The sequence below is a fragment of the Hoplias malabaricus genome, chromosome 3 (genome assembly GCF_029633855.1).
Source record: "Hoplias malabaricus isolate fHopMal1 chromosome 3, fHopMal1.hap1, whole genome shotgun sequence".
Lineage (NCBI taxonomy): Eukaryota > Metazoa > Chordata > Actinopteri > Characiformes > Erythrinidae > Hoplias > Hoplias malabaricus.
The window spans coordinates 38,787,125-38,812,343 of record NC_089802.1 but is presented as its reverse complement, the minus strand read 5'-3'; the positions used below and the strand labels follow the sequence as shown (position 1 = coordinate 38,812,343).

The 25,219-nt window shown below is 39.1% G+C and overlaps 1 protein-coding gene across 1 annotated transcript in view; it reads right to left on the bottom strand.

Moving 5' to 3' along the window:
* Window positions 1-3,058: 3,058 nt before the first annotated feature.
* Window positions 3,059-25,219, bottom strand: part of rims4 (regulating synaptic membrane exocytosis 4) — a 53,249-nt gene continuing 31,088 nt past the window's right edge. Inside the window, exons 2-6 of the mRNA XM_066665809.1 lie at window positions 20,097-20,235; window positions 8,090-8,202; window positions 6,172-6,273; window positions 5,567-5,706; window positions 3,059-4,099 (exon numbers count right to left, since the gene is read on the bottom strand). Of these exons, the coding sequence (XP_066521906.1) occupies window positions 3,881-4,099; window positions 5,567-5,706; window positions 6,172-6,273; window positions 8,090-8,202; window positions 20,097-20,235 (713 nt within the window). The 3' untranslated portion in view covers window positions 3,059-3,880. The remainder of the gene's footprint in view (window positions 4,100-5,566; window positions 5,707-6,171; window positions 6,274-8,089; window positions 8,203-20,096; window positions 20,236-25,219) is intronic.

Here is a 25,219-nt window from a genome sequence, read left to right as displayed (position 1 = left end):
TTTCTTTTAACAGCGATGAAATCCAACTTGCATTTTTTGAATTATAAACCTTGAGAATTTCACCACAGCGTGGGAGAGTGGCATAAACTGTGTTTGAAAGAGCATCACCATGTCAGTGGAAATCTGGAGTTGGAGTTTTAGAACTTTATACAGATTTATGAACGTAATGTAAGCATTGTTTCCGTCTTTACAAGGCTGTGGGTTCAGATCCCACATGTGCCACAGCCAGTTGTAACCATTCTGTGCTGAAACCAGTCCCAGGAAATACAGGGGATCATCTCTGAAGCCTCTTTTCCACTGTCACTGCACAGCTCACAGTACCTTGACCAATCAGCACTTCTCCACTGCAATAAATTATCAGCCAGAAAACTGCTGCTGCTCTACCACAGTAATAACGCAGATCTGGATCCAAGAAAGCTGTGATGCAAGTGGCCAAAGGGAGAATCGTCAGCACATTTGTTATTGTTTGTTCCACCATTTTACAACTAAAAGCTAGAGAACCCCAACAGGGAAAGTAGTGGGTCATCAGTGATACGCAGAAGACACTGTGATATGATCCCACTTCTGTTTTTAGTTTTAGGGAACGTCCACATCCAGATACGACATAGATCCACTCTCAAGTCAGTGGAACCACAGGTTCGTCCTCAACAGCTTCACTAATTCACAGGAACCAGCTCCAGCACAAGTACCAACACTTTGTCGTTGGAAATATCATAATTAGAACATTTTCATGATGACTATTGATACATGTATTTCTATATGAGTGAGTGTGTGTGTGTGTGTGTAATTTTTAATTCAAATTTTAAACTTCACTTGCAATGACACGCACAGAGTTGTCTTGAGTCTTAACGGCACCCCCTGCTGGAAAATTAGACACTGCTACACATGCGCTTCTAAAGATGTCCAGTTTACAAAACTATTAAGAAAAGACAAAGTGTAAATACACATTCCATTATGGCTCTTTTTTTGACTCATCTAAGGATTCCCTCACCAAGGAAACTAAACTCAAAAGTGTTTTGAAGTTGACTTGAGTTAATTCAAAAAATACTCGTTAATGTTGTTAACAAAGAGTTTTTTTTACAGTGCACTAATTCAAACGTTAGAACGCTTACTGCCCAGATATATCACTTTACACATTTTCTCAAAAGTCCTTTTTGTTCATTTCGTAAATCCTTGATAAAACAGACGTACAAACATAAATGAGATGATAACACACTGTACTCGCGTACAAGGTCAGAACCCTTAACTAAATTTGTAATGAACCTATTTTATATCGAAACTTTAAACTGAGGCTAATATTAAAAGCTCTATTAAAGCTGAACGTGCACCAAACTCCCTACAGTTCCTCCACTGCTGCAAGAAGAGAATAACATTCATTAATTCGTTTACACAGATCTGTAGATTCAAAAGACATTTACTCTTTACACCCAAAAACAAAATGTAAAATGTTTTTGGCATCAAAATTCCAGCGATGTGACTCTCACTGCCATCTACCAAGTGTTCCCCCAAATATAAGCTAATGTAGTATTGCTACATGAACTCAGAACTGTCTAATATGAAATATGAATGGCTTGGCTTTGTTTCTTCTCGGCTTTGCACACACACAAGTGCTTCAGACACTTCTGAGAAGACCATTTCTTATTGCTTTAAATGATGGACGTGTACAATTAAAGAATATGGCAGTGTTTTTATAAATGTAATGGCTTGATTTGATTTCAGTATTGACAGTCTGAACAGCAGTGGTCAACTTGGCCTTCTGTGTGAAACATAAAAAATAAAAAAGTGTAAAAAAATCCTTACTGCCACTAGCGCCTCTATGGGATTTCAAATATTATATTACTCCCTAGGCCAGTCCAGTTTAAATTGGGATGTTTGAAGCTTTCCTGTTGAACATTTTAAAAACAGGAAACAAATGTTTTATTTTGTAAGTGTTTTACAGCGGCTCTTTCAGTGAAGAGACCTAACAACCAAACCTGGTTAGGCTATGAATACTTTTTTCACTCAGTGATGTATCTAGAATCTAGAAAATAATGTCTTCTGGAATAGGTCTATTCCACTGTAAATCTCAATGTGAGTTTTTCACATTCACCTAAGTCTCAAATAATTGATCTCTGAGAGACTTAAGCAATGACTGAGCAGTTTTACATCGGGCAATTCATGATATTAGCCCTTAACAACGAAATAAGAGTATTACCTCGATACCTGCTGAGCTTACATACAACATATGGGTTCTATTCAAATCAAAATGAACTAGAAATCTCTGAAGACCCAGAAGACCCTGAGTGTTCGCCACTGCTGATCAGGAATGCTACTTCACATTTTAATTCCCTTTATCGAAGTAAATCCTCATTGTTTAGCTACGTGATTATCCACAAATCCAAGATTTTCTCCGTATATTTTCAGAGCATTGGATTAAGAGGCCGTACGCTGCCCCAATGTGAACACGTCAACACACAGGTTATTATTAGAAATCAGGATTGCGAATGCCATTTGTGTCCACATTATTTCTAGCAGAAGACATCTCTGCTTTAATGTAACAGTATCTCCATGATTATAAATCTCTGCTACATATTTTGCTCCATTTTTTTTCACCCTTTTTCATTCTCATGCTAAATCTTATCTATTTTAAAACAAGCCTTTAAAAATGCCTCTCATGCCTATGCTACTATCTTATGCTATAACCTTATCATTGCTACCAAAAAAAAAAAAAAGGTTTCAGCATCCCGAAACACTGAGTTTGAGTCGAGCAGTATTTAATCCTAGTCACCACAGTCGTAAAGACCTTTGGCTCACTCTGAACTAGCAAGTGTAATCTGAGTAAAAAGAAAACAAAATCATAAACAGAGACATCTTAGATATATTAAAGTGCGTAACTAGACCATCACGTGATGTAGTGACTAAATCAAATATATTAACTGACATTCATTCCATTTATTAATGTTTCTTTAAATATTACTCTAATACTAATTAGCTCTTAACACCTATAAAGAGAGTATAGTCTGTCATATCCGTTGTGAAAATATATTATATATTTATGTATATATCTCAGCAACCCAATATCATACTCCAAAACTGGAATATGTGCTATTATTCGTCACAACAAGGAGTGAAAATAATAATATTATTCCTATTAACACTGATAATAAGAACAATCCCTGTGTGTACCTGATGGATCAGCTGGGAAATAGCCTCTGATCAGTGAAGGATGGCACAAGCCTCAAAGTAAAGACACTTGCTGGTAGAATTGGCACAGTTAAAAAAGGGAGTAAGAGAAAATTACAAACAAAAAAACGACTTGAGCCAAAAGCGTCAATTACCAAGTGTCCCGTCTAAATCTGTTCCTTGTCTCTGCTTTAACAAGAAAAATGGTCAGCCCTTCTTATCTTCACTGAGCTGACCCTTGCGCTTGGGTTTCACCGGGTGGTATTTTAACACCATATTGCACAGAGCGATCTATGGCTAAGTTTTTTTTTTTCTCCACACCAAAGACACTGCACCCCTCCATGAGCGTCCACCACAGACGACCGCCACATTTCTGACGACAGAGACTCAAGAACTGTACACACACTTCACACACACTTCTTCTGAGACATGGAGACCACTGACGAGAAGCAGAAAACACCCAGTAATAGACACATGGACAAAAAGCTCCTCCTCCTCTGCTCCGCCTTCTGTTGTCCATTCATTTTTTCTTTTTCAGAATTAAAAAACGAAAAATTGTCCTTCGGACTCTTCCAAAGGTTCTAGAGGGTTCTAGATAGCTCCAGAAGTCCCCAGACGGCCCTGCTGAGGCATGCACCACCAGCATTGTGAAGGTCAAAGGGCCTCGACAGCCCTTTCAGAGAGAGAAAAACAAAAAGAGGATGTCGGCGACGCCACCTTAAGAGCGTTCGCAGCAGGGTCCGACCGTGCTCTCGAGGGAAAGCTGAGACGAATGTCGGATCAACGGCGCCATCGTGGGGTCCACCATGGAGGAGGTGGGGAACAACTTGTACCAGCCAATCACCATGCTCGTCAGATCCAGTTCCTCCAATAGGATCCGGGCCACGCCCATGAAACACTTCCGATCCATGCGGCCATAGTTTCCCCAGACTATGATCTACAGACAGAGAGAAGAACAGAGAGAAATAGGGGTGAATTCATTTGGAACACGATCTGCCCAAGGACAGAGATTTGTTCAGGGTCGCGGTGGGAGTCTACCTGGAATCACTGGGCTTCATCAGATATCACATTCTCATGTCTTATTAAAGGGGACATATGTAAAAATGCCTTATTTGGTACATAATCGCATTAATGTGTAAATCTGGAGCCCACCAACGCACAGTGCAAGGGGCCGCCTGCACCTCAAGACATGTGTTAATCAGCCCGATTGACAACAGCTGGGTCTTACCCTTTATTAAGCCTTCAGTCTGTGTCTTCAGCGCAGAGTTTTGAGTTTGTAAAAGCCAGATCTTGCCAGTAATTGGTATTTCCTTCTTCAAAAGAAGCTCTTTGCTTACTTTTGTGCTGTTAAACGTTGGGTTGAATGTCCCACAATACATCTTTATTCTGTTCTCCAGTTGTCTGGAGAACACTGCCCTGTTGGGACTCTATATCCCACTGTCCCCCTTTTCCTCTTGAATAATAATAAAAAAAATCCTGTTTTTCTCTCTTCTCTTCTTTTCCTTTACGTATGTTATCCTCCCCAATACTTACTTAAGTTAATCTATTTGCTTTTGGGTTTATCACAATTAGGGCAACAACTATCTGTATCTGGATAGCTGTCCACACACACACTGTGAAACAAGACCACCAAGTCCAGGGGTGCCATGAGAAGTTTGAAACAAGTTATTTATATGCGTTTAAAAATGGAAATCATTTTGAAATTTAATTTCTATTTCTTTCTCCATTCCTAAATCACAGGAAAATTTCAAAACACGCTTGTGGATTTGGACAGTAATAAAATAGCTGTATTTATGTTGAAAAAAAGTAGAAAAACCTCTGTAAAACTGAGTAAAAACAGAGAAAACAAGAACGGAGAAGAAAGAGAACTGAGTGAAAACAGCTAAAAACCAGAGCTTCTGCTCCTCACTCCTCACTGCTGTGCGCTCGGGGTCGGGGTGAACAGCGAGCGGCTCATTATCATTTAAAGGAACAGGTGCTGAAAGCGGGCGTTCTGAACAGGGCTGTTTACACAGGGGGAGAACACTGCTGTGGGGCTCGTGGGGTTTCATTAAGAAACAGAACTGTGTTCCCCTGTGGAGAAGGAGGGGACACATTTGGGCCACTAGTGGTCCGTATAATTAAGATTTCTGTGTGTCCATTCCTCCTGAGATATTGGATCTGCAGATTGAGTTTACAGATGCTTTTAAAAATATACTTTTCCAATTATGAAGATTATATAAGGGTATTAACATCAAACTGTACGTTGCAGGTTGTAGCAAATATAAAATTTTGAGCATAAAGACAAAAGAAAAAACATTTGGATATGGATCATGCTGTCTTCTGCTAGTGCACCTATGGGATTTCTAGTATTTTGTTAGCACTAATTTAAGGAATATTGCCCTTGTGTTTTAATGTTATTTACCTGCACCACCTTCCCCTGTGGACCCTCTGAGAAGACCAGGACCTGGTTGTAAAGAGGATCCAGACTCTTCCGCACAGATTTTGTTTTCTTCTTGGCGACACACACACCATTCTCCAGCAGGTACACTTTTATATATGCCGCTGAGAAGAGGAGGGAGGTGTATGAATGAGAGGAGCAATACTTTTAATAAATGAATAAGCATATACACTTTAAATTGCTCCCAAACAATCAGTATAATTACCATTTACAATGAGTCTAATGTTAATTTATTGTACCTTGCATGTTTTATACAGAGATGGGTTATCAATGTCTCATTTACACACTCTCAACGATATGACAAGCATTCAAATGTAATATATACACTAAAAACCAAATCAATAAAGAATTAAAAATGAACAAATAAATAATGAATTACAAATAAAACAAGAAAACACCCATCTACTTGATTATTAATAATATTTAAAAATATTTAATGGGTAGTAAATTATCTCTCATTAAGAAAAATGTGGTTTATAAAATAAGTTACTTAACTTATGGTCACAGAAATTTCAAATCATTCATTTTTTTTAAAACCTGTGTGGATTGATATTAAATAAAAGATTTACCTGGAGGCCCTTTAGAGCCAGGTTTCATGATGAGGCCCCGAGCCTGAATTATCTCCACCTCCAGCTGACCATTCCTCTCCATCAAACCAATCTCCACATCACCTACAAGACGAGATCAGATTAAATTAGATTAGGTAAAGTCATATGAGTTTAGATATCAGAACAGCCTCTCTGTAATATTCTAAGTGCCCCAGAGTCTCTCTGTTATATCCTCTGCGCTCCAGAGTTTTTTCTGTAAAATTCTCTGTAATATCCTCTGTGCTCCAGAGTCTTTCTGTAATATTCTCTGTGCTCCAGAGTATTTCTGTAAAATTCTGTGCTCCAGAGTCTCTCTGTAATATTCTCTGTGCTCCAGAGTCTCTCTGTAATATTCTCTGTGCTCCAGAGTCTTTCTGTAATATTCTCTGTGCTCCAGAGTCTTTCTGTAACATTCTCTGTGCTCCAGAGTCTTTCTGTAATATTCTCTGTGCTCCAGTGTCTCTCTGTAATATTCTGTGCTCCAGAATCTTTCTGTAATATTCTTTGTGCTCCAGCGTCTCTCTATGCTCCAGAGTCTCTCTGTAATATTCTCTGCGCTCCAGTGTCTCTCTGCAATATTCTGTGCTCCAGAATCTTTCTGTAATATTCTTTGTGCTCCAGCATCTCTCTATGCTCCAGAGTCTCTCTGTAATATTCTCTGTGCTCCAGAATCTTTCTGTAATATTCTCTGTGCTCCAGCGTCTCTCTGTGCTCCAGAGTCTCTCTGTAATATTCTCTGTGCTCCAGCGTCTCTCTATGCTCCAGAGTCTCTCTGTAATATTCTCTGCGCTCCAGAGTCTTTCTGTAATATTCTCTGCGCTCCAGCGTCTCTCTGTAATATTCTCTGTGCTCCAGAATCTTTCTGTAATATTCTCTGTGCTCCAGCGTCTCTCTTATATTCTCTGCGTTCCAGAGTCTTTCTGTTTATATTCTCTGCGATCCAGAGTCTCTCTAATATTCTCTGCGCTCCAGCATCTCTGCAATATTCTCTGTGCTCCAGAGTCTTTCTGTAATATTCTCTGTGCTCTGTAACATTCTCTGTGCTCCAGCGTCTCTCTAATATTCTCTGCGTTCCAGAGTCTTTCTGTTTATAGCCTCTCTGTAATATTCTCTGCACTCCAGAGTCTCTATGTAATATTCTCTGCGCTCCAGAGTATTTTTGTTTATATTAGGTGTATAAATAACCGGTTTTGAGTAACATATAATTGTAATTCAAAATTCAAATGTTTTCTTGCTTTTGTCATTTTGAGATTATTTTTTAATTAAAATTTAAATTGTCATTTGTAATACTACACCACAGTTACCATAAGGAGAAGGATGTGATTTGTTCCCTTTACAATAATAATTAATAATAATATTGTATCCAAAAGTACGTCTGAGTTTGGTTTAAATGACGGTCTTTGGTTCAAAGATAATGATTTTGATGTTAGCGATCTCGAATATAGAATAGTAATATTTATTTGTTGTTATTTTTAAATAAAATGATAGTTGCCATTTTAACACTACAACACATTTACCATAAATTTACTTAAAGCAGGAGAATTTTCGAATTGTGAATAATAATTTTATGTCACACAAAAACACTTTAAAACTGATTTGTACACTCAATAACTCCATAGTTTAATTCATTGGTTGAAATGAGACAATTGTAAAAATGATAATTAAATTATTTAACCTATTGGTAGATTGTTTATTTGTTTTAAGTGCTTTTGTTCAAAGTAAATTGTTTTTTTTTCATTCACAGATAATTGAATTTGTTTCAAGAAATAATGCAGGTAAGTGTTGTTATGAAATTGTCTATCAGCTGATGGAAGCAAATTTATCTGCTAATGGGGAAAAAAAAAATCAGCAGAACAGGAATGGACACCATTAAGATATTGTAGAAATGGGGGACACTTACCCATAGAGGTTGTGGCCAGAGTCTGTCTCCCCACGAACTGCGCCGGACCCATCCCATCCAAAAAATCACTGAACTGTGCGTCTGACGCCAAACACATTCCACTGTAGTTCAGACTGAAACACACAAGGCCAAAGTGTGGTCAATTACTTACTTTCACTGAGCCAAACTTTCACTATTAATTCCATATTATTTTAAAGCTGCACATCATACAAATGTTTGAAGCTTGTCCATGAAAGTCAGTGAGCCGTATTGACGAGAGTGATATAGAGAGCTGTATTGATGAGGGTGATATAGTGAGCCGTATTGACGAGGATGATATAGTGAGCCGTATTGACGACGGTGATATAGGGAGCCGTATTGATCAGAGTGATATAATGAGCCGTATTGATCAGTGTGATATAGTGAGCCGTATTGATCAGTGTGATATAGTGAGCCGTACTCATGAGGTTGATATATTTAGCCGTATTGATCAGTGTGATATAGTGAGCCGTATTGATCAGTGTGATATAGTGAGCCGTATTGACGAGGGTGATATAGTGAGCCGTATTGATCAGTGTGATATAGTGAGCCGTATTGACGAGGGTGATATAGGGAGCTGTATTGATCAGGGTGATATAATGAGCCGTATTGGTCAGGGTGATATAGTGAGCCGTACTCATGAGGGTGATATGTTTAGCCGTATTGATCAGTGTGATATAGTGAGCCGTATTGACGAGGGTGATATAGTGAGCCGTATTGATGAGGGTGATATAGTGAGCTGTATTGATGAGGGTGATATAGTGAGCTGTATTGATCAGGGTGATATAGTGAGCTGTATTGACGAGAGTGATATAGTGAGCTGTATTGATGAGAGTGATATAGTGAGCTGTATTGACGAGGGTGATATAGTGAGCTGTATTGATGAGAGTGATATAGTGAGCTGTATTGACGAGGGTGATATAGTGAGCTGTATTGATGAGAGTGATATAGTGAGCTGTATTGATCAGGGTGATATAGTGAGCTGTATTGATGAGAGTGATATAGTGAGCTGTATTGATCAGGGTGATATAGTGAGCTGTATTGATGAGAGTGATATAGTGAGCTGTATTGACGAGGGTGATATAGTGAGCTGTATTGATGAGAGTGATATAGTGAGCTGTATTGACCTGGGTGAGCCGTATTAATGAGAGTGATATAGTGAGCCATATTGATGAGGGTGATACAGTGAGCCGTATTGACGAGGGTGATACTGTGAGCCATATTGATCAGTGTGATATAGTGAGCTGTATTGGTCAGTGTGATATACTGAGCCGTGCCAATCAGTGTGATATACCGAGCCGTGTTGATCAGGGTGATATATTGAGCCTTATTGACGAGGGTGATATAGTGAGCCGTATTGATCAGGATGATATAGGGAGCTGTATGGACAAGGGTGATATTGGGAACCGTATTGATTAGGGTGATACTGGGAGTAGTATTGATCAGGATAATACTGGGAGTCGTATTGATCAGAATGATACTGGGAGTCGTATTGACGAGGGTGATATAGGAAGCCGTGTTGACGAGGGTGATATAGGAAGCCGTGTTGACGAGGGTGATATAGGGAGCTATATTGATGAGGGCGATATAGGGAGTAGTATTGATCAGGATGATACTGGGAGTCGTATTGATCAGGGTGATATTGGGAGACAGAAGGAAGTGCTGTTTTATGTAATAAAGTCAGATGACTTTGGTTGTAATGATATCTGACTATGAGACATGCTTTAGTGGAGAATGGGTCAGAGTAAAGTGCTCCTCTGGAGCAGTGCCAACACACACACACACACACACACACACTGGTTTTCATATATTCTGAAGCCATACATTAGACTTCCATTCATTTTTATGGTGACACTTGCCTAACCTTAATCTTAACTGTAACCTCACTTTAAATTTAAACCTAATCTCACCCTAATCCTAATCCTTAATTAACTCTAATCCCAAATTTTACATTACATTACCCTTATGTTAACTCTGAAATTAACCAAAGTCTTTCCATAACCTTAAAATGTCTTCATTAAATCTATGATTTATTTTAAGATTCAATCAGAAGTTGCCATAAGGATGACACATCCTCACAGTGTGTGTGTGTAAAAAAATATTTTAATCCACACAATGTGATATAATACTGGCGCACACACACACACAGAGGATAATTACAGTTTTTCCCAAACGTTTAAACACATTTCCAGAAACTTGGCTCAATTGACCAAACTCTAAACACAAACCCAAGAGTTTATTACTTTCACAAAACCACAAATCTCTGGCAAAATGAAACACAGCCCTGAGAACAGTGTTCTCTCCTCAAACCCTGACTCCTTTTACTAAAACCCTACACACAGCTGTTATACTGATCTCTTACAGAGCATTAAACATACACTGACATGATAAATTCAAAAACACGGTGCTTAATGAGGCCATGTTACTTGTTCAAATGCATATGAGTGTGTGGAAAACTGATTTTCCCCCTCATTTTGGTGAAGTGTAGAGTTCTTTGTCCCAAAACAGCATTTACAGTATGTATTATGTACGATCACAGTCTTCTCCCATTTGAGTGTGTACAGGTGCTACATGAGTGAGACTAATCAGGAAGTTGAATGTTGAAGGCCAGTGTTTGAAGGCGACCCGTTTCCTAAATGATGCAGTGTGTTTAGAAATTTGTAAAAGTGTGATTTTGTGTGATATTTCAGTGAAAACAAATGGAATTGTGTTCAGAGCTCAGCAGTTTAGAGTCATGTTGTTGACACATGAACTTCAGGTTTTCAGAACTGTGCATCCTTTTTTATCTGTGTGTGCAATGGAGAAGAACTCTAAGGCATACAGTATACATTTATTTTGGCAGAACAAGTCTAACGCAGAGAGAGAGAGAGAACATGTGAGTGTGTGTGAGAGAGAGAGAATGTGTGAGACAGTGTGAGAGAGTGTGTGAGAGAGTGTGAAAGAGTGTGTGTGAGAGAGAGAGAATGAGAATGTGTGTGAGAGGGAGAGAGAGAGAGGGATAGAATGTGTGTGAGAGAGACTGTGACAGAGAGAGAGAGAGAGAGAGAGAGAGGGAGAGAATGTGTGTGAGAGAGACTGAGACAGAGAGAGAGAGGGAGAGATAGAGGGAGAGAATGTGTGTGAAATAGAGAGTGAGAGACTGTGAGAGTGAGTGTGTGAGGGGAATGTGTTAAAATTAAACTTATATGCGTTATCCATCAGTCTGCTCTTAAATTTGACCTGGGTGTGTTCCTGATATTGAATGAAGGATAAAAAAGAAAGATTTTATAAACTGAACCCTATTGTGATGGCTGCAGTGATCTGAGCTGTCACTTTCCTCTCTGATCCCTCCTTCACCCTGGCTCCTTTTAACCTCAGGAACATGTACAGCAGTGGTCAGGGTGTGTTAGTGTGTGTTACACTGGTACCACTGGATCAGACACAGCAGTGCTGCTGGAGTTTTTAAACCCCTCAGTGTCTGGACTGAGAATAGTCACCGACAAAAAACATCCAGCCGACAGCATCCTGTGTAACTGATGAAGGACTAGAGGACGACCGACACACACTGTGCAGCGACAGATGAGCTACTGTCTCTGACTTTACATCTACAAGGTGGACCAACGAGGGAGGAGTGTCTCACAGAGTGGACAGTGAGTGGACACAGGGTTTAAAAACTCCAGCAGCACTGCTGTGTCTGATCCACTCTACACCAGCACAACACACACTAACACACCACCCCCACGTCAGTGTCACTGCAGCGCTGAGAATGATCCACCACCACATCACATCTGCTCTGTGGGGTTCCTGAGCGCTGAGGAACAGGGGGGGAAGGGGGGTAATAAAGTATGCAGAGCAACAGATGGACAACAATCTGTAATTCTAGAACTATAAAGTGCTCTTGTGTGATCAGTGGAGGTGGGTGCAGAGACAACTATCCTTCCTCCAGTCATTCTCTCCCTCTTTCTCAGTTTCTCTGTGCTCTATTTTTAAAGCTCTGTCGGAGCAGTTGCCTCATATTCAGACTGACACATTCTCTCCAGAGAATTCACCTTCTTTTCTCTTCTCCTCTTTCTCTCTTATTTTCTTTATGTTCCTTTTTCTTTCTCTCACACACAAACACACATTTTCTCTCTTCATCTCAGTCCTGCTCTCATCACTCTCAGCTCCTTTTTTCTCACTTCTCTCTCACCTTCTGTTTCTCTTGTTCTTTTATCACTGTCCTTTCTTTGTTTTCTTGTTTTTCTTTTCTTTCTGTTTTCTGTCTTTATTACTCTGTATCTCTTTCTACTTTTTGTCCTCTATCTCAGTCCTGCTTTCTCCCCTCTCTCTCTCTCTCTCTCTTAATCTGGTTAATTTAAAGTTTTGTTCTTCTTTTCTTTCTCCTCCACTCCTATTCTCCACTTCCTCTGTGACACTGTCTTTTCTCCCATGATGCACTGCTGATTGATCACTGTGTCGGCATATGTCAGAGCATGCGTCAGCGCTTTACTATAAATAACTCCATCATACGGCACAGTGATAAACAGAGCCGTGCTCTTCTATACACACACACACAACACAGCTCATTTACATACTGCACACTTCAATAAGGCTTGTTTGCACAGAGTAGGGTCCAAAGGTTTGGACTTGTTCACTAGTCCCTATCTGAAGCCACTAAACAAGAACCCGCTTCCAGAACCAGGACCTGATTTACCTGGTGGAGAAAGTTGAGTACACTCTTAAAAATGATTGTCTTTCTATGGGTTTTCATTTAAAGAAATGTTTCTATATCAATCCCTGGTTCTTTGCATCGTAAAGGGGTTCTTCAGATTGATGAAGAATGTGCTATACAATATATGATTCTATACAGCACATTTTAGAGAAGGGTTCTATAAGGAAACTTGCTGTAGAAAAGGGCTGTGGGTTTGGGCCTGGGAGCTGAAGGGAGGGAGGCAGAGAGACAGACTTTTATTTTCTTTGAGGCTGCAGTGAAAAATGCTGGATTTGATCTGAGGTCATGTCTATGTGAATAAAGAGCCTAAAGACCACACTGTTCCATACTCCAGTGTCCTCCACATCCTCAGTGATGCACTTCTTTTTTCTGTCTCTAGTGTCCTCCTTCCTGGGGCAGTGTTCCTTTCCACAGGAACATTTAAGGAAGGGTGTTAGGATTTACTTGCTGCCGCATTTAAGGTGGAATGAAAGAGCAGAATAATAAATGAGAGGTTTTGGACAAATGTTCTCGGGTGCTTTTCACTGTAAAGAATCCTGAAACAGTTGCAACATTTCAAAATCCACTAATTTTATGTTTTTATTTATTGTTGTTGGCCGCAGTTTGTCCCATTCAAAAGTGATGGGATGATTTTAATGATGATATAATTTGCAGCGAAAAGAGATCATGTGTTTTGTTATGATCATTGGAACCTGTAGACCCCACTGCAGACGGACGCACACCCAGCGGACCTTATTTAATCTCTAACCTTAATGTCTGAGAGCGGCTAGGGGGCCGTATGTTGTGGTGGAAAACATTTGCTCTTGGGTTTAATTTTGATTGTAAAAAGAGAGTTAATCTGTGAGGTGTGTGTGTGTGTGTGAGAGAGAGAGAAAGAGACAGTGAGAGAAAGTGAGAGATTCAGAAAAATACTGTTGCCATCACAGCTCATTTATGAGTCTGAGAGATGATCCCTCGCTCTCTCACTCTAATCTTGGAAACACTTAACTGACATTAAGAGGTCACCATTGAGAGGTCACCACTATTTCAGCTCGGAGATTCAAACCTCATTGTAACAATGGGAGGGAGAATGGTGTAATAAAATGACATGCAGACAGAATACAGCAAAAAAGCTATTTTAAAAGGAAAGTAGGAAGAAAGAAAGAATGAAGTAAAGAAAGAATGACGAAAGAGAAAGAAGCGATTAAACAAAATGAAATTAAAAATGACAAAGAAAAAGACTAATTATGAAAAAATAAATAAATATCATTGGAAAAAAGAAAAATACTAATAAAAGCATGAAATGAAAAATGAGTAAAATATTTCTGACAAGAAAAAAAGCGTTACATTCAACCATGGCTTAAGTGTCTTTGAGCAAGTCACCTAAACCCCTACTGCTCCCCAGGCACTGAGGTCGTCGGCAGCCCGCTGCTCACGCTGTGTGTGTGTGTGTTCACTGCCCCTACTGTAATTGGGCTATCTGAAGTACACAGTGTAATACAATAAACTATCTGAAGTACAGTGTAATACTGTAAACTATCTGAAGTACACAGTGTAATACGATAAACTATCTGAAGTATAAAGTGTAATACAATAAACTATCTGAAGTACACATTGTAATACAATAAACTATCTGAAGTATAAAGTATAATACAGTAAACTATCTGAAGTACACATTGTAATACAGTAAACTGTCTGAAGTACACAGTGTAATACGGTAAACTATCTGAAGTACAGTGTAATACTGTAAAATATCTGAAGTCCACAGTGTAATACGATAAACTATCTGAAGTATAAAGTGTAATACGATAAATTATCTGAAGTATAAAGTGTAATACAATAAACTATCTGAAGTATAAAGTGTAATACAGTAAACTGTCTGAAGTACACAGTGTAATACGGTAAACTATCTGAAGTACAGTGTAATACTGTAAACTATCTGAAGTACACAGTGTAATACGATAAACTGTCTGAAGTATAAAGTGTAATACAATAAACTATCTGAAGTATAAAGTGTAATACAGTAAACTATCTGAAGTACACATTGTAATACAATAAACTATCTGAAGTATAAAGTGTAATACAGTAAACTATCTGAAGTATAACGTGTAATACAGTAAACTGTCTGAAGTACACAGTGTAATACGGTAAACTATCTGAAGTATAAAGTGTAATACTGTAAACTATCTGAAGTCCACAGTGTAATACGATAAACTATCTGAAGTACAGTGTAATACTGTAAACTATCTGAAGTACACAGTGTAATACGATAAATTATCTGAAGTATAAAGTGTAATACAATAAACTATCTGAAGTATAAAATGTAATACAGTAAACTATCTGAAGTACACATTGTAATACAATAAACTATCTGAAGTATAAAGTGTAATACAGTAAACTATCTGAAGTACACATTGTAATACAATAAACTATCTGAAGTATAAAGTGTAATACAGTAAACTATCTGAAGTATAACTTGTACACTTTATACTTCAGTACACTATCTGAAGTATAACGTGTAATACAGTAAACTGTCTGAAGTACACAGTGTAATACGGTAAACTATCTGAAGTACAGTGTAATACTGTAAACTATCTGAAGTACACAGTGTAATACGATAAATTATCTGAAGTATAAAGTGTAATACAATAAACTATCTGAAGTATAAAGTGTAATACAGTAAACTATCTGAAGTACACATTGTAATACAATAAACTATCTGAAGTATAATGTGTAATACAGTAAACTATCTGAAGTATAACGTGTAATACAGTAAACTGTCTGAAGTATAAAGTGTAATACAGTAAACTATCTGAAGTATAACGTGTAATACAGTAAACTGTCTGAAGTACACAGTGTAATACAGTAAACTATCTGAAGTATAAAGTGTAATACAGTAAACTATCTGAAGTACACATTGTGATACAATAAACTATCTGAAGTATAAAGTGTAATACAGTAAACTATCTGAAGTATAACGTGTAATACAGTAAACTGTCTGAAGTACAGTGTAATACTGTAAACTATCTGAAGTACACAGTGTAATACAATAAACTATCTGAAGTATAAAGTGTAATACAGTAAACTATCTGAAGTATAATGTGTAATACAGTAAACTGTCTGAAGTAAACAGTGTAATACGGTAAACTATCTGAAGTACACAGTGTAATACGGTAAACCATCTGACTGATTCACTGTAATATGGTAAAATATGTTAGGGGGCTGCAGCCAAAAGCCTAATCTGAGCTGCTGGAGCTGGTGGTAATCCAGCTGTGATGAGGTTTATTCTGATGATGGACAGCAGCAGAGAGGAGGGATTATGTAACATGTTCTTTTTGTTCCTGAGTTCTGGATGTTCAGCAGATGGTTTAACTCATCGATTTTAGAGATTTAATAATACAGTGAATAATAGTGTATTGAGTTTCATCACAACAATTTTCATTACAGCAAACTGTATCACAGCACATTGTTAGTTTATTGTTTTAAAACCTCATCAGAATCATTTAATGTGGAGTCTCACAGGGTTCAATTTTAGGGCTTTTATTTTTTCTTAGCATATTCCCTGTAGGTTCCTAAGTCAAGCTAAACTTTGTGTTATGAAGTGCTCTAGATATGAAGCTGTTATTATAATTATTTAACTCTATCACAATATGTATCATATTTTCTCATATTTTATAAAGTATTACAGTGCATTTTATCTTGTTTAATTGTAGTGAAGAAAAGTTTATCCTACAAAACCATATCAAATTAATTCTGTACTGTATTACACAGTACCTTATCGCACTGTATTAAAAGGACATACTATAAAATATTATTCAGTACTAATAAATGACTGTTGTTTGTACGTGTCTGAAGTGTAACTGATCTGTAAGTTTTTAATCACTTTGATGAGTTTAATCACTTTGAGTTTCTGTGGTTTGAATTACCACTTTTGCTCTGTGTTTGTTGTATTCTCCTGAATTTAGAGTCAGCTTACTCTACAGCAAAAATAAGTCAGTGTTACCCCCCTATGGAGCAGAAATAGGGCAACATCCTCATCTCGGTTGGTGCTTTTCAGCGTTTGGAGTCTCTCCGTTGTCTAAAAACCTCCAGATGGTGTTTCTCTGTCATGAGCAGAGAGAGAGGAAGCCTAGCACCGGACCCAGACACTTTGTTTTTTTACCCATTTACAGACAATGGGGCTGTAGGTGTCCAGAGCAAACCGACTGCAGAGCAGCACATGAAGAGGAATTTGATAAAAAGTGATTTTCTGACTAAAATCATGAATAGCACTTTTAAAGATGGTGATTTTAATGTTAGTGATCATGATTATAGTGTATTAATATTCCATTTTTATTATATATATATATATATATATATATATATATATATATATATTTTTTTTTTTTTTATATTATTATTTTTTTTTAATAAAATAAAAATGGTCATTCTTATTATTACACTACAGTAACCATTAAATGACAAAATGTTGGGAGAATATTTGAAATCTTAATTACAATTAGAAATTACAATGGAACCCTTTAAAACTAATTTGTACACCTCACTGTAAACCCTGATGTTCAAAGTAATTAACTGGTTTGAGTTAAAACATAATGAAAAGTTGGACTCATTTTAACAATTCAATTATTTTCAACTACTCCTTCATTTTGAGTTTGTGAAAATGTAAAATGTTGATTGAGGTTGTAAGTAAAAATAGCTGGATATGAGAGATTTAACTGAACTTAAATGTTATGAGTTTGCAGCATGGCGTCACAGACATGGGAGCGGTGCAGTAATGTTCAGTCGAGATGGTGGATGGTCTGGGGTTCAGTGCTGTTTGTGAATGTGGACAGGTTCCTGTGTTTATTCCAGTGCGAGGGGCAGTGGTGTAACAGGGAGAATCACTGTCATATAGCTTCAGAGTCCTGTGGGTTCGAGACCCGCACTGGGTCACTGCCCTGAGGAGTTTGGTGTGTTCCCCCACAGTGCAGAAACACACGTTGGTAGGTGGTGTGGCCGTGCAGCAGTGTCCATAGGTGTGAGTGTGTGGTGCCCTGTGATGAACTGGCATCTTGGTTACAGGCAATGAATGTATTTAGGCTTAGATTAGTTAATAGACCTTAATAGCGCTGAGTAGCACAAATGCATATTTTTTGAGTTGTATAAAGCACTAAATAAAGTTGTAGACACTTAAAGTAAATGTGTATGAATACGTCTGATATTTGAGTTTATGAACTTAAAATTTTCATGACTGATGAACTGATTGCTTTAATTTAATGGAGTTCTGCACTTTATTTTTACAGTGTATATTTAACTTTACTCTTCCACTCTGAGCTTTGTGTTGTGTTATCTAGAACCAAGCAGAGGTAACTCCAGCTGGAATCTTAAACACAGCATCAAAACATCCCTATTCAGAGATGTCAGACCTACTCTGCAATCCATGGGCACGACTGGTTTTTATATTCCCTCTCCAGGACAGTGGGTTTACGGTCGATGTGGATTTGGATCGTGGTGTTGCATAACCTTCAAAAACCTGCAATGAGCCGCTTTTATTGCGACACGCCACAAGTCCAGCCACGACGAGAGCGTAAACTGGATTACACAACCATCTTACACTCGCCAACAAAACTGTACCACCAACCAGCCTGAGGAAGACCTCAATAATGCTTACAATAATTCTCCTAAAGTCCCTCAGGGAAAACAGCGACAGACAAAACAGAAGACGTGAGACGTTTGTGTCCAGATCAAAATGATGGCGTTATGTCCAGCATCTAAACTGAGCCTGTTCTGAGCGTTGGTGAGAAATGGTGGAGCTCTTTATTTAGTTCAGCTGAATAAACAGATGAACAGGAGTGTTATTATCTCAGCACTGAGCTCAGGGTGAGACACAATTAAGACCACTGTTCAAGCTCAAGTGGAGACGTTCCTGGACAATTTCTCACAGTTTAAACATTTGAGCAGCAGGAGACACAAGCTACAGTCACCACTCTCTCTCCTCCCGATCTCAATGTCATCCAGGAGACATTAAAGAGATCTTAAAGAGACACCACATATATTAAGAAGACACTACAGAGATAATAAAAGCAGGCTGTGTATTTTAAACTTGGAGTGTCCATGTCATCCAAGCCACTAGGTGTCAGTGTAATCCTTGTTTGATAATGTAAAAACATGACTGAGCACTCATTTAAAGAACTTTTTTCCCAGTGTTCAACAAAGAGAGGATTTATTAGTGTTACATGTGTCTTGTCCTCACGCACAAAAACTCACTACAGATGCCTCTGCTGATCGTGCTGTGAGCTGATTGGCTGAGCTCACTGAGCTGTGAGCTGATTGGCTAAGCTGATATGGAGGGTGGTGGTATATAGGAGTAAAATGGTTGTCTGTTGTAGCTGATTGGTCATGTCAAGCCTTCCTCAGTTTTAACACTGGATTTTCTGTTTGAGACTGGCACCATTTAGTTTGATTTAACTGGACTCAGGTGTCAAAAGGGTAACTGGACTGGTGGGTCTGAGGGGTAAAAGGGCCACTGGGTCAGAGGGGAAACTGGACCAGTGGGTCAGAAGGGTAACTGGACCTGTGGGTCTGAGGGTGTAACTGGACCAGTGGGTCAGAGGGGTAAGTGGACCACTGAATCTGAGGGTATAATTGGACCACTTAGTCTGAGGGTGTAACAGTGACTTCTCTGTGCTCACAGAGGGACAAATAACTGTAAACAACATGTTGAGGTGAATTTAACAGCATTATAAGTTCGTTGAACTAGCTGCTTATGTGTTAAGGAGCTACTGTAATCTATATACTCCTCTAAATTATATATTAAAAGAACACTAGGTAAGATTTGTTTTTGCTCAGGGTCTCCCCCTAGTGTTATTTTAAGTACAGAGTTTAATGTGAGATCTTCTGCATATTGGCTCCAACTTTGTTTATAGGTCAGACAAAATCACTACAGTATTACGTAAGAAAATTATATAATCGGATGTCTCGCAATATCAGCAAATTCATGCACACAGACTGTTGTGAGACATTCAAATCTGCCAAGCAATCACATCACAGTTCAAGTAAAAAAGTTTACACAAGATTTAAAAAAGCCTCTAGCATTAAGACTGTCAACAAAATAATAAAAAATAAGTGAATATGTTTGTGTAAATAATATGAATATGTGAGAAATGAAGCTGCTGGGGGTACCTTCCTGAAAGGTGTAGGTGCAGTGTGGGATGTCTGGATTAATCATGTGTCAATGTATGTAAAGGATAAAGGATAAAGGACACAGACCCTCATTGAATCGCCAGTCTATTAATCAGCACTAGACTGTGAGACGTCTCGTGTGATGTGTGTGTTACTCACTTGCCCTCAGAGCCGTAGCTGTTCATGCTGTCCTCGATGGACTCGTGACTGGCCTGTCGTACCGTCCGGCTGGGCATCTCTACAGCCAAACCCGTCTCTGTACTCCTCTGAATCCCCTTTAACCTCCGACCCTCTGCATCTGTGTGAGAGAGAGCACTCTACCAATCAAACTGTTCATTTATTACTGCTGATCATTACGAATGATTTCTCAACACTTTAATTTTCTCTCCCTTTCTTTATTGATTATTGACATTCCATCCTTCATTCATTCATTCAGGACGATCCATACACGCCCAGGGAGAACACACCACACTCCTCACAGACCCAAGTCTGGAGATTTCTGGCTGGTGGTTTTAATATAATGGCTGACATGTGTATATACACTGGACTGTGTTGTGCTGGTGTAGAGTGGATCAGACACAGCAGTGCTGCTGGAGTTTTTAAACCCTGTGTCCACTCCCTTTCCACTCTGTGAGACACTCCTCCCTCGTTGGTCCACCTTGTAGATGTAAAGTCAGAGACAGTAGCTCATCTGTCGCTGCACAGTATGTGTCGGTCATCCTCTAGTCCTTCATCAGTGACACAGGACTCTGTCGGCTGGATGTTTTTGGTCGGTGGACTGTTCTCAGTCCAGACACTGAGGGGTTTAAAAACTCCAGCAGCACTGCTGTGTCTGATCCACTCTACACCAGCACAACACACACTAACACACCACCACGACGTCAGTGTCACTGCAGCGCTGAGAATGATCCACCACCACGTCACACCTGCTCTGTGGGGGTCTTGAGCGCTGAAGAACAGGGGGGGAAGGGGGGTAACAAAGTATGCAGAGCAACAGATAGACTACAATCTGTAATTGTAGAACTATAAAGTGTTCTGTGCAGTCAGTGGTGATGAGAGAGAATGGGCAGTGAATGTAGATACATGGTAGTGATCTTTCAGTTTAATCTGGACTGTGTTCTAACCGTGGTTTGTTCTTCTCCATCTGCAGCCGGAACTCAGTCTGTGATGGAACAGATTTCTGTAGTTTATTACGTAAACACGTGTGCCATTCGTTCAAAAGTCTGTGCCCCCAACCGTGGAAACAGGTGCTTGGAGAAAAGTGGCCAAATGCACAAAATGGAGCCTTTTTTCATCCTGTGTTGACACGGTGGTACATGTGCAGTTTAGGATTTATTGCTTAAACTACTTCTGATTTCATATGGTTTTGTGTTAGACTTCGAGTTAGAGTCTCAGATAAAAGGTACAACAGAAATACATTATCGTTCTTAAAGGTGCAATGTATCTTTAAAGGTACAGCAGTGGTGTTAAAGTCCAGTTGTGTTCCCTAAAGGTCCATTACATTTTCTTCTCCAGAAGGAGAGGGGGAGCTCTGTAATCTTTCATTATACAACTGTGGAGAATAAAATAACACTATAAAAGTCCTGGAGATGAAACTGGGCATAAGCAACTTAAAGATCTACAATTATAATTAAAATACAGTTATGTTCCCTAACTAAAAAAGCTAAATATGTACCTCTGAGGGCACCAGAATGGTGACAGTTTTTCTGAGAATGTACGTAGTATATTTTTACCATAAAGTTACAGCTTCAAGATCATTGTGAGCTCCACTGAGCTGTAATAGGGAGAATAGAGCCTTTGTCTTTGCTACTCTGGGCTCAGCACTGCAGAATCCGCACTATGTAACTATTGGAAGAGAGTAGGAATCTAAGTCCTCACCCTGCTGCCACCTTGCTTTCAGGATTGTGCAGTATAAGTAAGGGAACTAAAATCCACAACTGTAGGGGGAGCCCAAGAGCAAAAATTCCAAATATCACCTAGTGTTTCTTTTAAGGTTATTTTGCAAAGAATTTGTTTCAGTATTTACTCATTGTTAAGACATTTTTCCAGAAGAAAAGATATTACATATTAAAAGATATAGATATTAAGGATGCATTGCTAAGGACATGCTATTAAAGCCATGTTGAGGACTTCTTAAGGAAGTGACTAAGAAGGTAGACATATCATAGCTTTGGTGTGGCTTCACCATCGCATTAATTACTTACTCTAGCTAATGCTATTTTTTATAGATACATTTATATCACCTTTGTAGACACCGAAGGACGCTTTACAGTCCACACTGCACAGAACGCCATTCCATTCAACACACACACAGGTGAGAAGCCAGCAGCAGCCAAACACACACAGGGTCTTCTCAACCAGGAATGATCTGCCTGGAGGGCTGCATTGGGCACTAGGGGGTTCACCCAGGAAAGAGCACCAATCTATATCTGGGCGCACACTCATTCACAGTCATTCATTCACACACACACACACTCATTCATTCAAAAACAGACATGCATTCACCAAGAACTTTTTTAGTCTTTTTTAAGAGTCACCAATTCACCTATCTTCCATGTTTTTGGACTTTGGGAGGAAAGCAGTGACCCCAGAGGAAACCCACACAGGCACAGGGAGTACATGGAAACTCCACCCAGATGGGATTTGACCCCAAGATCCCAGCACTAAGAGATGAACATGCTAACCACCAAGCCACAGTTTTCCATGTCCAGAAAGGAAAGATCCATGTCTTTTCTATGTTCAGAAAGAATGAAAACAACTCTGTTTAATTTCTTGCAGCATTGTCTTCTGAGGACAAAGTTGATGATCTTAGAATCTGATTCTTCATCATCCTAATGCTGTAACAGTTAGCTTAAGCTCATAATTTTCACTTTTTCCGGGGTTTGACACGTCTGAGCATCTCTCTTCTGGTAGGTATCTGCTCAGAACTGGAGTGCAGCCATTTCACACTCGATCTGGACCAGCTCCTGACCTAGTTATCCTCCTCCTAAAAATACAGACGCTTTGTTACTGGATTTCAGGTGCCTTCTGCTATCCTCACACTTTCTGCCAGCATAAGAAAGTCTCACTGCCACAAGAACGCGGTGTTTCAGGAATAAAGACAGCGTTGCTATGGGAAACGAACCCAGCGCCTGTCTACATACACCACTCTCTCCATCGCACAATTTTTTGTTGTGTTACCAGAATCTGTAAACAAAGCAGAGCTGGCCTTCTTCACTGATGCACAGCCAGACACACAAGCAGGTACACAGATAGATATACAGAAATATACACAGACTAACAGATAAACAGACCCACAGACAGGTCGTTATATGAGGGGTACACTCTCAAGTCTATTCGGTGACTGAGTAAACATTGCATCTATCTGTAAATTATAATGTGAGCTTAGGTCTGGATACATGTCTCTGTTAAATGTAATGCTGTATATACATATAGACAGATAGGTAGGCTGACAGACAGTTCAATTATAAATACACTGTTCAGATTCAGCGCTACAGGTAAACACCAATGGGATCTGTGGATTAAATCATAAGTCATGTGCTTCCTAAAGATTATACACAATAAACAGATGGAGAAATTGCAAAACGGTGAACAAAGAAACAGATGGACAGACCGAAAACAGATGAGGAGATTGATAGGGCTCATTAGTTACATTTCCCAAACATAGATAAAATATTCTGTTTATTAGCAAGACCTGGATTCATTTCATTAAACAAAGTAATGGTTATAAATCTGGTCTGGATTAGACACACAGGGTAGACCTGCATTTTCAAAATGTTCTCCGATTCTTTCTGATCTCAGCTCTACAGTCTACGAATTCTCTCTGATCTCAGCTCTACAATCTACCACTTCTCTCTGATATCAGCTCTACAATCTACCACTGCTGTCTCATCTCAGCTCTACAATCTACCACTTCTCTCTGATCTCAGCTCTACAATCTACCACTTCTCTCTGATCTTAGCTCTACAATCAACCACTGCTGTCACATCTCAGCTCTACAATCTACCACTGCTGTCTCATCTCAGCTCTACAATCTACCACTTCTCTCTGATCTCAGCTCTACAATCTACCACTTCTGTCTCATCTCAGCTCTACAATCGACCACTGCTGTCACATCTCAGCTCTACAATCTACCACTTCTCTCTGATCTCAGCTCTACAATCTACCACTTCTCTCTGATCTCAGCTCTACAATCTACCACTTCCCTCTGATCTCAGCTCTACAATCAACCACTGCTCTCTGATCTCAGCTCTACAACCTACCATGGCTCTCTGATTTCAGCTCTACAACCTACCATGGCTCTCTTATCTCAGCTCTACAATCTATCACAGCTCTCTGATCTCAGCTCTACAATCTACCACTGCTCTCTGATCTCAGCTCTACAATCTACGACGGCTCTCTGATCTCAGATCTACAATCTACCACTTCTCTCTGATCTTAGCTCTACAATTTACCACAGCTCTCTGATCTCAGCTCTACAATATACCACTTCTCTCTGATCTCAGCTCTACAATCTACCACGGCTCTCTGATTTTAGCTCTACTATCTACTACTGCTCTCAGAACTCATATCTACAATCTACCACTTCTCTCTGATCTCAGCTCTACAATAAACCACTGCTCTCTGACCTCAGCTCTGCAATCTACCATGTCTCTCTGATCTTAGCTCTACAATCTACTACTGCTCTCTGATCTCAGATCTACAATCTAACACTGTTCTCTGATCTCAGCTCTACAATCTACCACTGCTGTCTGATCTCAGCTCTGCAATCTACCACTGTTCTCTGATCTCAGCTCTACAATATATCACTGCTCTCTGATCTCAGCTCTATAATCTACTACTGCTCTCTGTTCTCAGCTCTACAAATTCAGCTCCACAATCCTTTGGTGTCCAACTATAAATCCATAATTGTCCCTACTGACAATGAACAGGTAGACACTGAACAGACTGACTGAGGCGTACATAGGTCCTGTCTCTCACTAATGAAAGAAAGACAGAGAGAAAGACTGACAGGCGTATCTATCACTGATTATTATTACTTAGCAGTTCCAGTTCATATGTATTTCATCTTTCTTCCATTTCTTGATATCTGAGTTCATGCCATTGATCAGGCTCTACTGACCAAATTAATGCAGACTTTGGCTGAGATCCGAGGATAAAAAACCTCCTTATTCACTATTTTCCAGCATCTTATTTTCGTTATGTCTTAAATAATAATAATAATAATAATAATAATAATAATAATAATTGCTCAGTTTTTGTGTATTTTTTCTTTGGTGTTG